A 21,378-nucleotide genomic window follows, 5' to 3' on the forward strand; every position below is an offset into this window, starting at 1 on the left:
ACTAGTGCCATCCAGAACCACCCTCACAAACACACAAAGAAATGTTTTACCAGCTCTCTGTGCATCTCTTAGCCCAGTCAAGTTGACACATAAAACCAGCCATCACAAGTTATATGGAACACTTATTGAGTACTTACTATGTGTCAGATGCTGAGTGAAGTACTTTTCCTGATTTTATCTTCAGCATATATATTTTTTTACTATATTCTATTATTATCCATAACTTAGAAACAAGAAAGTTGGCTCAGAAAATTTAAGAAACTCAGCAAGTTTACATGTCTGGTGAATAACACAGCCCTCATTAATTTAGGTCTATCTAATATCTAGGTCCCTACATTTGCTGCTCCTTATAGTCATGATTTTCAAATGGGGTAAGGATATATCCCCTGACCCATAGGCATATTTTAATACTGGGGAGGGATTAATTTGTAAAAGTCTACCAGATTAAAAAAAAAAAAACTCTTGGAAGTACTCCCACTTGGATATAACCAAAATTTAGTAATCTTTAGGCTTCTTTTACTATTATAGCTAACCTTCTATGACTTTGGGATTCTGCTGCTCAAGAGAAAGGAAACTTTCATTGATACCCCTTACAATAAGGCTGAATATAGTATTCCATTGCTTTTTGTTGTCTTCTAGAAGCCTGCATGAGTCAACAGTTCCTCTTTGTTCCCTTCAGTAATTCACTGTCTTCAGAGCAGTCTCTGACCAGAAACTTTATTAAGTCAGTTCTGATTTGTCTTCTTATCTTACCTCTTAGATAACATATTGAAAACACCAGCTGGGTCACCTAAGGTGCTCCTCTAATTAGACTGCCAAAGGCATAATTTTGTTAATATTGTTATAACAACAAATAACCATGTCACTGATGGCTGTGATCTAATTACAAACTGTACATCAAGCAATTATTATCTTTATAGTTGTCAAATGTAAGTTGATTGAGGGTCAGTATAAATGAGAGTGGCAACCACATCTTAATTTTCTGATATCCCAAGATGTGTTATACCTTCCATCAGGATATTGGCTCATGAGGTCACACTTTCTGAACAGACTGATAGAAAAGATATGTATATCATTAAAATCAGACTGTCATTTGGGCACATTTTCATCCACTTATTTTCTTATCCTCATTGAGAATTGGGGCGAGAGGGAGTATATAAAAATAGGTGGCATCCTTGAAAATTGGAAAGGTCCAGCTGAGAGTTGTTCTGGAAGCTGCATATTCCTTAGAGCTAACCTGTAACTGAGTAAAAAAAGGACTAAACTGCCTATGGAGACACACTGCCTTTTTTTTTTTTTTTAGTATTTTCAGAGCACATGATGTGGGCCTCTGGTAGGAATATCCCTACTGTATGAAGGACTGCACCAAACCTTTGCTGTTTCTCACTTTATTTATTTATTTATTTATTTATTTATTTATTTATTTAACTTGCATGAAATTCTTTTTTTTTTTTAAATTGATTTTTAGAGAGAGAGAAAGGGAGAGTTAGAAACATTGATGAGAGAGAAACATAATTGATTGGCTGTCTCCTGCATGCCCACTGCAGGAAATCAAGCCCACAACCTAGGCATGTGCCTTGACTAGGAATGGATCCAGTGACCTCTTGGCTCATGGATTGACACTCAAGCACTGAGCCACACCAGCTGGGCTGTTTCTCATTCTTATTGGGAGTTTTCTTTCTTCTCCTTGTCTTTCCCTTCTCCCCGACTCTACTTTTGGCTGGGATACATCTTCCCACAGCTTCGTACCACAAACTTTAAGTGAAAAGAATGGGGTGGAGAAGGAGAATGATGAGGGGATATGCAAATCTATCCTATCTTTGTCCCAAGAGCCCACTACAGCAATGCCCTGCTCCACTAACTCCACCTGCCACTAACATTTCATAGCTCAGTAAGTATTGGAGTTCCATATCCACAAAAAAATAGTTGCCCTAACTGGGTTGGCCCAGTGGATAGAGCATTGACCTGCGGACTGAAGGGTCACGGGTTCGATTCCGGTCAAGGGCATGTACCTTGGTTTCGGGCACATCCCCAGTAGGAGGTGTGCAGGAGGCTGCTGATCGATGTTTCTCTCTCATGGATGTTTCTAACTCTCTAACCCTCTCCCTTCCCTTCTGTAAAAAAAAAAAAAAATCAAGAAAATATATTAAAAAGAAAATACAATGTCATTTTCTTTATTTAAAAAAAGTTATTTTCCAAGTTGATTGTATTCCAAAAGACAAATGAGGGAGTTAAGCCTCCAATTTTGCTTCTACCTCATTGTCTCTAATATCTCCATCACCATTTATTGAGCATTAGGATCTATGCTAAGTGCTTTACATATATAATTCTCTTCTTTCTAGATCAACTTTAAATCTTTCACTATAAAAAGTGGCCCTAGCCCACTTCAGCCCTTATGTCCTGGACTAGATTTTCAGGAGAGACATGGAACCTTGTCTCTTTTCTTGCCCAATAACTCCCATGTCAGTGTCTTATCCCTAGAGTTCATCCTTGGTCCCCATTAAACCCTGTTCTTTGTCCCTGTGTTCCCCAAAGAATTCTCCTTGTACCATCATCTGTGAAATATTCATCCTACTATCAGTTAGAAGAGAGAGCAAAGTGAGTGGAGTCCCTGATTCATTTGACAAAACTACTGCTCTTACAGTATTTTCCTGTATACACTTTGCATGGGAATACCTTGGCTCCATAGTTTTATTAATACCAATAGCTTGGGTATATTGCTATTCAATTAGTTTTTACAGGTTGGCCTAAAATATCCAACTCTAAAATGTTTCTTTGTAATATGTATTCTGAACTGTAAACAGTGGATTTAGAAATGAAGTTTTGAAGTGATATGTTGGGGAGGGTCTACATTTTGGGTAGAATGATACCAAAAAAGTTGCATTTTTGTGGCTTACAAGAATTAATCTTAAAACATTACTTTACTTTTAGGAATAGCAATTTTTTTTTCTGCATGGGATTTGGGTTGTGTCCCATAAAAATATTGCATTTAGTTTTAAATGAAGTGTGTAGTTTTCTACTCCAAATCTAAGCAACAGGTCAAAATAATTAGAAACTGGAGGGAACACCATTAGAAATTATGTTCCTTCAGGACAAGGCTGCTGTCTTTTTCATCTCTGTTTCTTCATAGTCTAGCTCAGTTAGTTCCTGGCATAGGGTCAGATTTCAATAAATGTTAGTGAATGCTGTTTTTGAATGAGCAGAATACTCTTAGTGTCTGTCTATGCAAGCAAATATTCCAAACTGAACGAAATGACTTATCTTAAAATGGGTCTCTCCCTTCCTCCCCACATACTTCTTCTGATGCTTATTTTTACAGTGTGCAATTAAAGGTGGGCAAACAGCTGTTAGAGATGATAGAACATTGGTTGAATGCCCAGACCAAGAGGAGAGCTTCACACCCGGTCTTATTCTTACCACGCTATATTGGGTTGAGGGAATCAAAAGTTGTTTTGGAGTTTTTGTATTTAGTCTTTCACTTGGTTCATTATTTGTCTGAAGTTCTTTACAGCAGGCAAAGGGAGGGAGGCTTCTGAATGTAAGCTCCTTGAGGCAGGGACTTTGTTCTGTTGATCTCCTACCCCCTTAAATATCTAGCCAAGAGAAGAAGGAAATGACTACCATTTGTTAAGTGTCAACTAAGTCATGGGCTGTTCTGGGAAGGTTATACACATTGTCTCATTTGATTAACACAACAGTCTTGTGACATAAATTGTTCTCAATTTAGAGTTGAGAAAACTAATATAAGGATCAAGGACTTTGCCAAAATCACATATTTATAAAGTTTACCATTGTACACCCCAGCTTCTAGCACAGTTCCTGATACATAATAAATGTTCAGTAAATAGCTGTTCTAAAGTCTGGTGTTTTTTGAATGTCCTTACTATTTTCACTGCTGAATTCCACCTCATTATTAAACCAATAATGAGTTTAAAAACAACCACAACAATGGAATGAGACATTTTGACATATGCATAATTGTTTTCATGTTTATATATATTATAAGCATTCATCTAATTATATTTATACTTAATTTTCTTTGTAGAGCAGCATAGTGCTTTATTTTCTGTCCTTTAATTTAAAAACAATTACTGAAAACCTACTAATAAACTGGTTTAATTATTCAAGATAAACAGGTCAGTTTCTGTCGTTATCATAACAAAGCTCAAAGTTTTGTGATTAATAATGTGATGAAATAAATGTTATTCTCTCTCACTGATGGGGTTGTTAAGGAAGTCCCCAGTTCTTTCTCAGAGAGATTGAGTAGAGGATAAGGATTAGGGGAGGTGTCTCAGAAAAAAAAATTGAATTGAATCTCAAATGACCATTTATTACTCATTAGCCAGATAAAAAAAGGGCATTGAAGGCAGTAGAAACAGCAAATATAAAGATACAAGATTTGAAAAAAATCTGCAAGGAATTTACTGTGGCTACATGATGATTTGTATGAAAAGTTATCATAGGAAAATGAGTAATAATGGGAAGAAATAATAATAATATCATTTATTTCACACTAACTATACATCAATTAGATTGCTTAGAAGTTCACATAATAATCTTCATTATTACTGGCAATAGCCCATGATTATAATTCTTATTTTAGGAATAAGGACACCAAGGCCTTGGGAATGTAAGCTTTGGCTTAGTTCCAAAGTTATACAGTTAGTAAGTGACAGAGCCAGCCTTAAATCAGGCCAGCCTGATGCCAAAGCCATTGTGCTCTACCACTATGGAACTCTACTTTCTGAAGGTGAAAATGCAGGATGGAAGGGTTGTGTAGGCTCTGTTAAGAAATTTTGATTTCATTTTGCTTTACATGAGGATCAATGAAAACATTTTCGAACTTTTTTTCTTCTTCTCAATTCACCTTTTTTGTTGTTGTTGTTAATCCTGATCTGAGGATATTTTTCCATTTAGAGAGAGTTAGAAGAGAAGGATGTGGGGCGGGGGGAGGAGAGAAAGAAGGAAAGGTAGAGATAGAGATAGAGATAGAGAGAGAGAGAGAGAGAGAGAGAGAGAGAGAGAGAGAGAGAGAGAGAGAGAGAGAGAGAGAAACATTTATGTGAGAGAGACATATCAATTGGTTGCCTCTCTCAGGTGCCCGGACTGGGACTGGGGATGGAACCTGCAACCCAAGTACATCCCCTTACTGGATATCAAACCTGTGACCCTTCAGTGCTTGGGCCAATACTCTAACCACTGAACAACACTGACCAGAGCAAAAAAAATCACTTTTTAAGACTTGGATTATGGACATCTTGGAGGTTGGGATATCAAGCAGGAAAACTTTTCAATTAAACCTCAGAGGAAAGGTAGGGGAGGGTGGGGGTAAAGGGGAGAGATCAACCAAAGGATTTGCATACATGCATTTAAGCCTAATCAATGGATACAGACAACAGGCAGGTGAGAGCATGAATGGGGGGAGGACAATGGGGGGATAAGGACACATATGTAATACCTTAATCAATAAAGAAAAAATATTAAATAAAATTGGTATAGCAGGAAAGTACCTGAACATAATAAAGGCCATGCATGACAAACCTTAAAAAAAAAAAAAGAGAGAGAGATTAATAAGGCTTAAACCAAAATAGTAGAAGTGAGAACAGAGAAACAGATCCCTTGAATTGTTGGAAGATAAATAGGAAAAGATTTGATGATTGATATTCAAATTGAGAGAGAAAAAGCTGAGAGTAATTCCCAGTGTGGGGATATAGATAACTTGCACTGTGATGTCATTAGCAAGAGGAATGATGGAAAAGAAATGAGTTTGAGTCAGAGGAAGAGTTTCTAAGGTTAATTGAAGAATAAGGAGTTTCAGACTACTGTAGACATCACGTAGAGAAGATAAATAGTCACTTGGGATAGGAGCTCAGGAGGTACCCAAAGAGTCTGGGTTGATAGTCCCTTGACTTAAGAGTTATTAAAGTGAACCATGAATATTTTAAGAGAATAATTAATGGCAGAGGAGTCATCTAAGAAACTGAGAAAGATCCACCAGAGTGATTGTAAGAGGACCAGAGAGAGAGAATTATTATGGAAGATATAATCCAGGGAGGAAATGGGAAATGGGGACAGGGAGGGTGGGCTTCTAAGGATGATGAGAGACCTGAAAAAGAGGAGGGGGACACAAGGACAAGGCAAACACATATTTTTGTACACTGAGTATAGAGAACTGGTGGTGGTGATTAGACTACCCTGAGTCAGGGGATATGAGGCAGGAGAATTTGAAAGCAAGGATGGGTGAAAAATTATTTTCTCACATGTAGTTACAAGTTGATTTCTAATTTAATTTTTACTTATTTTTTCCTTTATTAAATTTTAGAGAGAGAGCATAAGGGAGATGGGTAGATAGATATAAATATTGATGAGAGAGAAACATCACTGATTGACTGCCTCCTGCATTGCACCCTACTGTGGATTGAGCCTGCAACCCAGACTTGTGCCTGACCTGGAATCAAACCAGTGACCTCTTGGTTCCTGAGTCGATGCTCAATCAATAGAGCCACTCCAGCTGGGCTTGAGTTCTAATTTTAATGAGTTGTTGAGAGCTCATCTAGGTGGTGATAATAAATATCGACTCAAAAGCAAAATCCTCTTTCCTCACAGGAATCTTGGGTAAACTAAAAGGACCTTCATCTTCAGGAAAATTTTGTGACTGAGTAAATAGTGTGGTGTTCTTCTCACCTTCTCCTCCTCTAACTTTCTTATTCAGATAAAAGCCAGCTTAAAATGAACATGATGGGGATCACTGAAGAGAAATATGAGACCCATAAAAGGGTTGACATAATAGCCTGTCAGTACTTTATGTTTGTAAAATACTTGGTGGCTTTGATTTCCCACATTCCCTCCAGGTTCCATTGCTGTGCTCTTGTTCGGTTTTCCTTCTGCCTGGTACACTGCCCTCACCACATTCTCCTCTCCTTGCCTCCTTCCTTACTACAAGAGTCATTACCCTTCCCCCACCCCCCATCCCCGCCCCTGATACTAGGAGCACTTCTTATATTGCTCTTTGTTGCCTATCCCCATCTCTCATGCATTCATATGGGTGCACACATTCTATTTATCCTATTCAGTGTTGTGTGTCTACAATACAGGGAACATCCTCTACTTTTTCTTTTATCCTCTATAACCCTTTGCTATTACTGAACACTGAAGATGTATGTACTAAGTTAATAGAATGATTCATTTTTTTTTTACAGATGACAAAACATACCTTGTTGAGATGAACTAATAAAGCTTGTAAGTCTAGGATTTAAAACTGTTCAGAACAAAGATCTTCTGATTCCCAACCCTATGCTCTTTCCCTATATTCTTTGCCTCTGTTGAAACAATAAGCAAGTGCTAAGTAGTCATGTAAGGTGAAAGCATGTGTAAATATATAGAGGCTCAGATGACCCAGAAAATACCAGTTGAGTCACTTTTCACTCTCCTGGAATCCACTTGTGATCTGTTTGCCTGTATCGTGGCCTATCTCCCCTAGTTACTCTCTGATGTAAGGACCACACCCAAGGTGCTGAACTAGAAATCTGGCTGTTCTTTATGGATTTTTCTGAAAGTGACTAAATACATAGATTGCTGGTGCCTTTTCCAAGATGATACTTGACTTTGTTAGCATATTTTAAATGGGTTTAAAACAAACCCATTTAACATATAGCCTGGTGTTAAGTAGGTATGTGATAGAACCCTCCATGCTGCACCTATCACATAGAGACATATTTAAAAATTATTTGTGTACACATTTGTAAGGAAGGATTAAGTAAAATGCACTTGTAAATAAAAAACGTACTGATATTAGACAATATTGTGTCTTTTCATAATATCTCTCCCTTAATTTCCTTTGTACCTGCCTTAGTACCTTTTTCTTAATTGAAACTAGGTTGTTCTTAGCTTATTGCCAAAGAAAGCCCCATTTCAAATTATTAACTGGGAATAACTTAATGTAGTATATTTACCTTGAATATTTGTAACTTAACAGTATCAGACTATATTGGTAGAGTTCATTAACTAAGTTAGGTTATAACCCCTTTATTTTTGCTTCATTATCTAAGAAATGGGCACTGATGAGCCTCATGAATTTTGCCTATGAGAAAACAAGAACATTGACAGAAAATGCACCATAGTTGTCCAGTGGGATGATATGCCTTAACTTACTGTAGACATATAGAAATGTGAGCAAGGAGTTCACAGCAACCACAAAAATGTGTGAATGCTTACAGCCATGAGGTTACATCTATAGTTGAGTTATTTCTTCCTTTAAAAAACCAAAGAGACAGTAAATGTAGTTGAAAACAGAGAGACAGATTGTGGTCAAGCTCACAATAGGTCCAGTGAGCGGACAGTGTCTCTGGGTTATGAGTTGTGGTTCTTCAGGAGGGATGGTTGGTCTAGAAAGAAGCCACTGGGTGAATTCTTCTAACTTGGTAGCACTGAGAAAAAATCTCCACTTTCCTCCAGGGACAAAAGTTAGTTTGATCCATGTACTAATGTCTGGGTAAATATAAATCCTTGACTTTGCCCTTTTAAAGCCTTTTAATGCATTTTGATGATTACTTTGCTTCAGAATTTTAATTTTGGGAGAAATTGTTTTTTCCTCAAGATGATCAGTGGGATCAGAATAACTTGGCACTTTCTCTGGTTCTGCTGAAGAGATTTCAGACTCTGTAGAAGCCAATGTGTTCTCCAAAGTTTGTGGTTGTATGAGTTTGTGAAGTAGATCCATGACCTCTTTACCCTTTTTTCCTTCTAGAACTTCTGAACAATATATGCTGGAAGAAGAATGCTGGTTTTCCAGCTCTGTTATCTTCTCCTTTAAAGCATCAATGTTTTCTTTCATAGAGAAGATATCTTTAGTTGTTGTGCATTGCTTGTCTTCATTAACATTTATTCTGGTTTCTAGTACCTCCATCTGCTTCTGATGAAAGTCAGTCTTTTCCTGGAATTTTGATACTGCACTGACAATGTCAGTCATTTTCCTGAGGAGGTCAATTTGGGCAGTTTTAATATCTTGGAGCATTCCTATAACACTCATTTCTTCATCAGTACTGTCATCTTGATCAAAACCATAGGAAGTTATAGTTGGATTTCTAGTTGAATCTGGTTGCTGGTTATTAAATTTATTGTAAACATTTTTAAGAGATTGTCTGATCTTGGAGAGGTTTAAAGGACACATATTCCCAGCAGCTGCTTTTACTCCTTTAGCTTGATGTTTGTACATCTTTCATGAGCCAAGATGGTGGGAGACCTGATGAGAATCAAAGAAAGAAGCAATGTTAGAATTAAATGGTCTTTTTCTTACTATTTGTTGCATGTCTTTCCTGGTAACATTGTGGAATGCCTTGTGGAGAACATGAAGGGCAATGGTAGGTACTCATAGTTGGTTAGCTTCTTTCAGGGCAGTGCTTGTGAATAATGGTCAACTGCATGGACTCTTTCATATAGTGATTATTGACCTGATTCTGATGTCACAATAGCTGCTAGCTAAGATTCCATTTAACCTTATGCTAGTAATTCTCAAAAATTTTGGTCACAAAACTGTTTTTCCCTCATAAAAATTGAAGACCACAAGCCTTTTGTTTATATTGGTTATATCAATTAATATTCCTTATTAGAAATTAAAACTAAGAGTCTTAGGATATTAATTTAATAAAATAATAACAATATTACATGTTAACACAAAATAATTATATTTTCCAAAATAAGAAATTAATGAGTGACTTTATTTATATATTTGCAAATGTTTTAAATACCTGAATTAGTTGAAGACACTTGGATTCTGCTTCTTGCATTACAGCTATTGTGAAATGTTGTTTTGGTTAAAGTATATGAAGAAAATAGTCTTTGAGTACTGGAAAGAGGCCGTTCTCATGGTAGCAGATAAAATTTTTCAAAATTCTAATTTTAGCCTGAAAAGTTTGAAATTAATTAAGCTTGTAGGCTGTTTTCCTTAAGGTCCTTCCATCTATTTTCCCCTAAAAATGCTTGCCAAATACCCAAATATGAATTATTATAGTTTGCTTCTAGTTTTTCTTTCAAGTAAATATGATATTCCATGGCCCTGGCCAGGTAGCTCAGTTGTTTAGAGCATTATCCTGGTATGTCAAGGTTGTGGGTTTGATCCCCAGTCAAGACACATACAAAAATCAATCAATGCATGCATTAATAAGTTGAAGAATAAATTGATGTTTCTCTCTCACACTTTCTCCTCTTCTCTCTCTCTCTCTCTCTCTCTCTCTCTCTCTCTCTCTCTCTCTCTCAATATATACTTTATTGATTTTTTACAGAGAGGAAGGGAGAGGGATAGAGAGTTAGAAACATCGATGAAAGAGAAACATCGATCAGCTGCCTCCTGCACACACCCCACTGGGTACATGCCCTTGACTGCAATCAAACCTGGGACCCTTCAGTCTGCAGGCCGACGTCTATCCATTGAATCAAACCGGTTTTGGCAATTTAAAAAATTTTAAATGATGTTTCATGCCTGGCTGGTGTGGCTAAGTGGTTGAGTGTTCACCTGTGAACTAGGAGGTTATAGTTCAATTCCTGGTCAGGATACATCCCCAGTTGGGGTGTGCAGGAGGCAGCTGATCAATGATTCTCCATCATCATTGGTGTCTTCCTCTTTCTCCTTTCCCCTCTGAAGTATCTATCTATCTATCTATCTATCTATCTATCTATCTATCTATCTATCTATCTATCATCTATCTATCATCATCTATCTATAAATATATATATTTCATGAAAAAAAGCAGTAGTTTAGTTTGTAACTCAGATAAATACTTTTTTGAAGATATCCACCATACACTGGTAAGTCACAGAAGTGCTTTGTGTTTACTTCCTATTACATCACACATAACGTTAAGAAGACATATTGAAGGGTTGAGATTTAAGAAAATTATTTTTTTTTCTCCTTCATTAAGGGTATCTAGAGCTAAACTGGAATTTCCTTGTATTCTTTTTTTCTTTCTATTGATACAGTTTACTGCCACTGCCTTGGTTTCTGCTAAGTTTTACTCACCATTGCTCTTGCAATGCAATTGGCAAAATGCAAATGTCAAAATGGTATAATCTAATAGTTTTTGAAATATTTTTGCTCTCATCATGCCTTGTATACCACACCTTGAGAACCATGGCCTTAAGCTTTAAAAAAAAACAGCAGACATTTTTTATGTTTCTTCTTACAGCTTTTAAGAATAATAATATTTGAAATTCATTCCTTTGAAATATTAAATGTTTTGTTTATTTTATATATTGAGGTAAACATTAATTTTTTTCTTTGGTCACCTAAGACTGGATATTTTGGAATTTAAACCACATGTTAAAGCTGTCTCTCAAGGTGCAGTTCCACTTTATGAAAAAGAATATTCCTTATAGGATCAGTGCCAGTCCCAACCCTCTACTAAATAATTCTTCCTTCTATTTATGCCTAATTGCAGGGCTAGTTTTGGCTTAGGTTTTGGTACAAACTCTGAATTTAAGCCAAAGTAATTTAAGAATTTTGGCTCATCAATGATATCTGGGATTTTCCTTGATTGTCCTATCTTTGAATCTCTGTTTAGAAACCTCATGAAAACTTCTGGAAAACTTTCCAAACTCTTGCTGAGGAAAAAAAAAATGTTTTCCAGGAAGCAGACTTGCAAAGGAATAGTACTTGAGTAGTGTTCAGAGCTGCCCCATTCACCTTAGACAAGGCTATTCTATTCATAGAGCACTGTAGACACAGTGAGTTTGTCAAGAGCCAATAAAAATATTTGAAAGCAGAAAGAAAAAAAATAATGGGTCCAGAATGCTAAAAGAAATCTATAAGATTGAAACAATAAATGTTTAATTAAATATCTCCAAAGTGTACCATTATATCATCTTCATTAATTGTTAAATTTAGAATTAAAATTTCATTAAATTTGGGGGAATTTTTGGATTAGGTGTTCTCATTTTACAAGAATCTTCAAATATAATAAATTAAAGAGATTGCTTGTAGCAAATATTCCAAATGGGGTAATAACAGCTAAAACTTATTGGGTGCATACCAGACACTGTTCTAAATATTATCTTATTTAACTGAAATTCAGAGACATCAAGTAATTTTTCTTTCTTCTAAAGAATAGGAAGAATTGAATTTAAAATCCTTACATTCTAGCTGCAGAGTTCATATATTTTATCTCTACTGCCATGACAATTATGATAAAAATACCTGTTTGCCAACTCAGAAAGAGATAGGCGTTCTTTTCTTTTTCTTTCTTTTTTTTTTTTTTAGAAAAATCACACTATATAGTTATTGAAAACATTTTGATTAAAATTTTATTTGTTTAGCAATATTATAAAACTAAATGTTTGGTTGGTTATTTTATTTTATTTATTAAAGCTACTAAGGCTATTCTTGCCTTATTATGATAGTAATATAACAACTGTATAATAAAGAACAATAGACTTAAATTTTTAAACTAAAATTATTCTTGTCCACTGAATAATTTTATGAAGCAAATTATTCCAGTAGGTTTGATAAAAGCATAAACCTACCTGGGTTTCTAATTACTTATTTATTAATGTTAAGAAAAGGAGCCTCAGCCTATTTGGGACTTGTTGGACAGTGGGAACCTAGTGTGGGAGGCTGTAAGCCTATTGATTTGGGTGAAATTGTAAGAGCAGTCAACAAGTGAATGATGGTTTGACTTGGGTAGTGGGCATACAGTGCACTATATAAATTTTGTACACTTGAAACCTATATGATCCTATTAACCAATGTCATCCCAATAAATATAATTAAAAGGTCAATGAAAAATGGGGAATGAGCTGATTCCCACCCTTTCATTCTTGCCAGATACATGGAGACATTTAGAAATGAAATAACATGGAAGATTGGAACCTAACGGTGGATTTTCACTGAAGAAAAATGTTCTCTGAGAGGCATGCATTTACAGGAATGGTATTTGGAGCCAGAAAGTTCAGAGTTCAAGGCGTTCCCATTTACTAACTCAGTGCTCTTAGTTAAGTTACTAACCTTTCAAAAGCCTGTACAATAGGATAATAACAGCACCTATTTTATAGAGTGGGTTTGGGGATTAAGGTGTTCAGTATTTGTAACCTCCTTTCCTCCTTTTCTCTGATTACCTTCTTCTCACTCATCTTTCCAATGAAAGTAGGAAATGGTTAAGAGCTTTAAGCTTTAGCTCTACAGTCTCTTTACTCTCTCAGTAAAGAGGCCACTCCACTATCTGTATGACCATGGCATAAAGCAAGTACTGCTCACTGTTTCATATGCCATGCAGATAAAGCGTTTGGATTAGAAGAGCACCAGAAGGCAGCAAACAGGGTCGGATAAACCAATATTGTGTCTCCTAGTACAGCTACTGCAACAAGCTATAGTGTGAGAAAGACTGGCATGGAATGACCATTGGAGAGATGATTCTAATAACAGATAACATTATTAACATTTAAAATACTAGTGGTTTTGAGTAAATCAACTATAAATTTATTATGGTAGAGTCCAGATGATCTATTTTAAACTTACCCTAATTTACATCCTTTTTAATATGCTTCTCTTTTTAGTTGGTAGAGTGATAGCTCTTCTGTTGGCAATTGGACATTTGGAACCTTTATGTTACTCTGATAGTCTCTACAATTGTTCAAGTACCCTTAGTGATTGTGAAGATGAAAACATTTTGAAGGTCTTTTACACCCCCAACAAAAGTTGAGGACCAGATTTACAAGAACCTGAGCTCTCCCACCTGAATATCACTTATCATGTGCCGAATGAGAAAAAAAAGATTAAGGGAAGAGGAAGCAGGGAGGTCTTTCAAAGTTAATCAGAGGGTAACTGACCTGATGTAGATATAAGAATGTGTTAATCAGAGAGTCTTGATCTGGTGTTTCACAAGCCAAGTAGTTATTAAGAATCCCAAAGTGCAGCCAACTCTTCTACTTTTCTTTCCTTTTAGCCATGAGAAGTAGAAAGGAACAAAACTGACATCAGAGCTATTGCACTGGGCCAAGGGAGTAAGAGTAAAGGAAAGGCACAGTGTTTATATGAGAGGAAGAGGCAGGCAGTGATGCCACATTATTTGCTGAAGGACACGATGGAGCCATTGCCATTGATAAGGCAGCTTGGCAAGAGGGACACTTGGGGTGAGAGGGCCAAATTTTACTCTTCGGTGTCCGTTAATGCTCAGGATAGCATTTAAAAATGTTATGAATTCCTGGGCAAATAAGATGGACAACTCTGATGAAATGATGGAATGATCATTTTCTTTCACATACTATTCATTTTATCACAATAACTGAAATTGTGGGGTCCCTTTCTGGAATGTCCTCCATGTATTTATCACCCAGGCAAGTTTTTACTAGTTCTTTAGGAGATATCCAGGTAATACATTCCCCCTGTCTGTTCTCCAGGATCCTCCACGTGGACTTACTAGAGCTTTTTGAAAGTTCTATGTCCCTACCCACTAGTGCTTGACACACAGTGACAGTATTGCTGTATGCCATTGTTGTGCCAATCTCCCCTCTAGATTGTGAATTCCTTGAGAGAAGAAACTTGCTTTCTACTCTTTATCTCCAGTGTCACAATCCTAACATGTATTTAGTGCTCAGTTATCTTTATTCATTGATGAATGCCCTTGTGGATGATTATTAAGATATACATTGGGTCTCTCCTGAGCCTAATTCTATGGGTGGCTGGGGAACACATTGCTTTCTTCAAAAAGGGAATCTATGATAACTTTTCTCAGCTCCTGAGGGGACATTTAGCATTTTGGGATAGGGATTTAATAATTGCTTCTCCAGAGACTTGAAGTAGTTACATGGCAAGAGAGGTAAATTTAGATCAGGCAGAAGGAGGTAATTTATGAACTTGGAAACAGCTAAGGCATGGATGAGAAAGAGAACTCTGTAGTGATGGTAACAGGATTAGTGTTAATGGCACTGTTCATAGACTTGACTAAGGTACCCAGCACACTTTCCCATGTGTCCCATATTGAGTCTTTCAGGTCTCCAGGGAACCACAGGTAATGAGTGTGTTTTCCAACTCCCTGTGGGTATGTCTGCAAACGCATTTGTCACCATCTAGGGAACTCAGGCACTTATCTCTTTATTCGTGTCACTTTATACTCTGAACTCCAAATTTACAAAGGGCTCTCTCTAGCTTATCTAGACATACCCTTCACCATTTAGTACCAGAACCCTGGGGGCACATTAGTATTTTATGTAATCTCTCCTCTCTGTCATCTTCCTCCCTTTCTTTCTGTTATGCTTGGCTCTTGCTGGTAATAGATTATATAAGGCTGCTCAGCTTCTGTAATGCTCAACTTCACCTCTTGGTTTCCCTTCTCCAAGACTGCTGTTTAACTTCTGCTCCCCATAGCTTATGATTGACACCCTCTTCCTAGTGCTTTATAAGTCTTGATGTGCACAGTTGATGTAGCCATAAAAATAAATGGCCAGGAAATGAAAGAGAAAGCAAACGCGAAGTGTTTTTTGCTTAACCATGGACCTCCTTCCTTTAATGGCACTGGTGAATAAACTCAGTGAGTTATTCTATTTAAACACCTCAGTTTCACCAAATTTATATCATTTAGCAGAAATAATTATGTGATGGGTGCAGTCCTGGATTAATTTGCTGTCCTGTTCCTGAATTGTACCAAACTTCATTTAAGAAACACCAAAAATAGAAGACATAAAATACATAGTGATCATATAGGAATGGGAATTTAAAATGTAAGCAAATCCAGAAATCATCAAGCTTACAAACTGAAGAATGTTAGTTTTCCCATTTTTTATTATAAATACTGTGTACTTTGCTGTGTTGTCTCACTTAGGTTTGTCTATGTGCTACTATATCTTAATTGGAAGAAAAACTCTGTTTTAGTGTTTGGGTTGTCAGTTGTAATTATGCTTTACAGGACTTTGGACTATAAAATCCAGGAAGCTATTTTCTTTCTGGACTTAAAATTTTAAAGATTATAATGTGAAAGATTGTGCTGGTTTTCCTTAATGCTGCTGCTAACCTTGAGAGGCATCTGTTATTATGACATTTTATGCTTCTGAGGAAATCTGCACCAGTACCTCTGTGAAGTAGATGTGCATTTGTCCCCTGGCTCTATCTTTCCTTCTGTTATTAGTCTGCTCTCCATCCTAGGCATAATTCTTCCCACTTTATTTCACATGTGCAACGAGAACAGCAATAATGCCATGTGCTGATGTGGAAGGAGTGTCATGAGGTTATCATGAAATGTCTAATTTTTAGATTTATGTAACCCTTAAACTATTATCATTATGCACTTTTTCTGCAGTGCTTGTTCTTCTGGAGTTAGATTTTAGAGTCATTTTCTCTCTCTCTTTAATGCTACATGTGTCCTTTCTCCTGTAATAGGTTTGGATTGCAAAGATCTTATTTAACTTTCCAAATATATTATTTCTCTCTGTACTCTCTGGTTACACATAGAATAGAAAATGCCCAAAAGGAAATCTTAAAACTGAAGGTTTTCTTTTCCTCTTTCTTCTCTAACTAGGCTTTTACAATTGTGAGCTAAGGGGAGAAGTATTTACTCATTGCTTTAAGTATTTATTAAAAGCTCCTTTCCCTGGGCACCCCCCAGAATAGATATTGTTGCTGCCTCTGCTTTGGGTGTGCCAAAAGCCAATTAGAGTATAAAAGGTATTTAAGAATATTTAACTAAAGATTGAGAATTAGATTTTTTTATTCTTCTCTTTCTGGAAATTTGAGATCTCTTTCTGATGGTCTTAATATAATGTAAGTATCAAATGACAGAAATGGAGAATGACAAGGCAGTTCTATTAGACACCTATTTCAATAATTTTCAGCTTCAGTTTTTGGCACTAATGGCTATGATTCTCACTGTAACTTATGAGAATTAATTACTACTCATTCTATTTAGGTGCCCAAGTTTCTCCTCTATAATATAGTATAAAATGAGAGCAATCTGGCTTAAGCCCTTGGGTAATTAGATACTAAAATAGGTAAAAAGCTTTACCATAACCTCCATTGGACTTCACATTTAAATTTTTTAATAGCACTTAAAAACAAGAACAACAACAAAAGAACATTCCTAGAAATCACATTCTTTGTAATTAGAGATCAGAACTTAAAAAAAAAGGGGGGTGCCAGGCTCATTATGATTAAAAAAGTCACATAATTGCTTAAAACCTATTAAAACAGAAGATTCAGTATTCCTTTGAGAATCCAAAGAAAGCTTTGCAGTCATCCCCTAGAAACAGCATATGCATATACGGTAGTTCTGCATATAATTTTAGATGATTCACAGACCTAACCTCCAATCACCTGTCCCAAAGGCATTTATGGACACTATAAATCATACCCCAGGATATAATTCCTGACAGAAAGAGAAGGGTGGCTCATACTTCAGTATCTGGTTGTGGGTGTGTTGTTACTAAGAGGTCTGGAGCCTTTAGGTGGTTTTGTTTTAGAGTTTAGAATACATGATCTGCTCAGAGTAAAGGCAGTTGATTATTTCAGTATCGTAGAAGGGGTGGCCATAGAAATATAGTGGTTTGGAATTGGTTGCAGTGAAAACCTTTAAGAATGAGTGAGATTAGGTAGATGAAAATCTGTTTCTTTGCACCATGAAATCAGGGTCCCTATTTGGTTTGTCTTCACTGTCTCTATCTTGGTGCCTGCTGTATACCAGTAGGCTTTCAATAAAGATGAATATAGTGTTTTAGTGAAACTTAAGCCAAGAAAAATGGCATTAACCCAGGGCTGGAGTTCTACCTGGGCCTCTGAAGCTGAGTGAATTAAATGGACATTGGTGACCCCTCTAGTTATCTCTGGTGATCAGTTGAGAGCATGATGAGCCTTTTACAAGAGGTATTGGGAGGTCAAAGCTACAAAATCAAGTGTCTTAATCTTAGTGCTAAGGAACTAAGAAACAGCGGAAGTGGCATACCCAATATTTTATCATGAAATTCTGATAGGCCTTAGGAGTAGACCTTGCAGAAGTGGTTCCAAATCTGAGACTGAACTGTCAGGCCTCAGTCCCATAGCAGTGGAGAGGCTGCCACGTCTCCTACAGCTCCTTTAGCTTAAAGCTATTTAAAAAAAAATATATATTTTATTGATTTTACACAGAGAGCAATTGAGAGGGACAGAGAGTTGGAAATATCAATGAGAGAGAAACACCGACCAGCTGCCTCTTGCACACCCCCCACTGGGGATATGCCCGCAACCAAGGTACATGCCCTTGACAGGAATCAAACCCGGGACCTTTCAGTCCGCAGGCTGACGCTCTATCCACTGAGCCAAACCGGTCCCAGCTAGCTTAAAGCTTTTGATGCAGGTGTCCTGGGGGACCGAGGACTAAGAGGCTACAACCCACAGTGAGCTCTTGGCTTTGTGCAGAAAAGAATTCAAACACAAACCAGAATAGAGTTTAAAATGAAGTGACTTTATTAGGGTGAAACAGTGGAACAGATAATGGGCTACTGCACAGACTGAGCAGCCCTACTTAAGTGGGATTTGCTTCCTTTATTGAGGTTCATTTAATCAGGGGGTAAGGTACTCAATCAGAGGGAGAAATATTCATATCGATAATCTTCCCCAGAAAGGGGTGGAGATTTCTCAGAAGAGCTGTGTGGGCCATCCTGTGACCTTTATGGGCTTGATGGTGGCACAGGATGTTTGTTTAGCTTGCTAATTATTACAATTAGAGGCCCAGTATATAAATTCATGCACGGGTGGGGTCCCCACAATTTATTCATCAGGGCCATTAGGGGCCATCTTGCCCAGTCCTGATGAGGGCAATTGAAGCCAGCTGGCTGGGGGAGAGACCTTGGAAAATTGGCCAGCTGAGGGAGGTTGTCTATGGGAGTGCACTGACTACCAGGGGGCAGTTCCTGCATTGAGCATCTGCCTTCTGGTGGTCAGCATGTGTCATAGTGACCAGTCAACTTGTTGTTTGGTCTACTGGTCCTTATGGTCACTTAGGCATATATGTATGATGCTGGGGTTACCGTTAGGTGAAATTAGTTACTGTGTTGTATCAAAGTGGGCTCTGCTGGATTAAAGCCTTAAATCCTGCTTTGCTGGTGGTGGGAGAGGTCTTCATCGCAGCTCCTGTAGCTTTTATCAGTTGCAGCTGTTCTACCACGTACTCTATCTCAGTGTTTCCCAACCTTCTCTCATGATGAGAATCACCTGGTGGAGTTGTTAAAACACAGATTCCTGAATCCCAACTAAGAAGTGCTAAACTAGAATTTTTGGGAACATATAGGTAAAATTGTATACTTAACTAGTGCTCTAACACAGATGTTATATACAGAGCACTAAGTTAGGTATGCAATTTTACCTATATGTTCCCAAAAATTCTAGTTTAGCACTTCTTAGTTGGGATTCAGGAATCTGTGTTTTAACAACTCCACCAGGTGATTCTCATCATGAGAGAAGGTTGGGAAACACTGCTCTATCTCATCAGAGCCCTGTGCCTAATTTCCCAGAAGGGGAGGAAAGAAGGAAAGGCTCTGTGGGACAACTAAGTCATTTTTAATTTTGACTTTTTTTCCTCTCCTCTTTTAGTACCATTTACAAAGGAGGTATTATTAAACACAGACCCTGTTTCATACCCACTCCCAGCCCTTACTGCCTCCTTCCTCCTCTTCCTACTTGTACAAGTGGGCTCTCCATCTGCTGAGTCATTGCTGCAGGACAGTGACTCACCTGGTGGCTTTCCTTTATTCAGAGAGGTAAATTAACCATTGGCTATTTACTCCTGACTCACCGTGGGCATTTTCTTTTTCCCTTTCTATATAATTTCAGATTTTTTACATCTATTTGTCTATCTTACACATGTAATATGCAACAATGATATTTTCCATTTTTAAAAGCTCAATTTTCCCCACAGCAGAACACTGTCATTTCACTTCTTATTTCCTACTGACTGTTATGAATAAAATTTTTATGTCCTGAAGTGCCTGAGACCCAGCGTGTCCCAAATGAAGAGAATGGGCTATGTCACAGTCCAGTGCTACAGCACATCTCTGTGTGTGTGTGTTTGGGGGGCTGATCCCTCCCTTCTCAGACTACAATGTTTTAGGAGAAGGGACAAGAATTATCATATCTCTCCTGCCCTTTCTCCATCTCCTCAGGGGAGAAGAGTGCCTTTGCCTAATGCTGAGTTTGGGGATAAGGAACTGGGCAGGCATAACTCCTCTCCGTCCTCCTTTCCTTTGCCTTTAGGGTTTGCCTGCCTGCTTTGGGAGCTCTTCATTCTATCTTCCATGCCACCAGCTGAACAAGGGAAGACAGCTGCCCCATCCCCCCACCCTCCTGACCCCACCTCAATACACAGGGCTGAAGTGTGGAGAGCCAATTTCATTCTGAGGTTGGATATTAGGAAGACTGTGGTTGCCACACAGCTACATCGTATCCATCAGAAGGATGATATTTTATCTCTGATTTGCCATGCTCTTTTGCCTATTTCAACTGTAGACATTGGGAAAGGAAACCCCCCACAATTTATTCACCATCTCATACATCCAACATAAATGGGCTCATTTTGAGCCATTAAAAATTTGGATGACATTGCTCAGCCTGCTGTTTGGAAAAGCCCAGAGTAAAGCCTACTAGAGTGAATTGCATTTGGGAAGAAGCCTATGAATTTGAAATTTTGATGTTAGGTGCAGGGCTTATCATTTAGATATGACTGGAGATTTTTTTCTTGCCTCTTTTATCACAAACTTGAGAAAAAACACACACAGTGACCTGATTTTTAAGAGGACATTGTGAGTAGTAACCTGAAATCACCAGGTGTAGGTGCTTCAATCAGTTTCTTAAAAATTTCTATATCCCTGATTTCTTACCCATGTGATAGAGATGATAGTACTTCATAAAGTTGTTGAGAGGAATAAATTAAGTGAGAAAATATAGACGAGAAAAAACTCAGTACCTGGCCCATCATAGGTATTTGATAAATGTTTAATAAACATCTATGGTGTAAGTGTTGTCATAAAAAGAATATTCTCTATAAATCAGTGAACTCAGTAACCCAGCATTTTGCTGTCCAGATAGAGCAATTTAAAAAGAGAGGAAAAGAAATTGGTCTGTTACTGGTGTCAACCTAAGAAACATCCAGACCTGTAGAGAATTTTATAGGAGTTTATTTGAGCCAAACTGACAATAATTGTCAGGAAGCAAGATCTCAAAAACTCTAGAGAATAACACTTTTGCAATTTCTTTTATGAATTTGAAATTAAAGAGGGGGAAGCAAGGAAGATCACAAGAAGGTGAGAGAAAGCAAGGCTAGCATTGGATTGCAGGACAGTTAACAAGATTATGTGCTCCCCTGAGGATGGTGGCTGTTTATTTCAAAGGTGTATTAATCTATGCACAGAAACAATGGACTGTTTGCTTAAGGC

The 21,378-nt window shown here is 37.4% G+C and overlaps 1 protein-coding gene and 1 long non-coding RNA gene across 9 annotated transcripts in view; one reads left to right on the plus strand and one right to left on the minus strand.

Moving 5' to 3' along the window:
• LOC311617600 overlaps positions 1–21,378 on the plus strand; it is a 1,721,005-nt gene that overhangs the window by 1,025,351 nt on the left and 674,276 nt on the right. The gene's annotated exons all lie outside the window — the stretch shown is intronic.
• Positions 8,231–9,214, minus strand: CCDC54 (coiled-coil domain containing 54; the record flags this gene model as incomplete). Its single annotated transcript, XM_084874769.1, has 1 exon — positions 8,231–9,214. The coding sequence occupies one exon, from the start codon at positions 9,212–9,214 to the stop codon at positions 8,231–8,233; it is 984 nt and encodes a 327-aa protein (XP_084730895.1).

This window comes from Pipistrellus hanaki (genome assembly GCF_964339955.1).
Source record: "Pipistrellus hanaki genome assembly, chromosome: 2".
Classification (NCBI taxonomy): domain Eukaryota; kingdom Metazoa; phylum Chordata; class Mammalia; order Chiroptera; family Vespertilionidae; genus Pipistrellus; species Pipistrellus hanaki.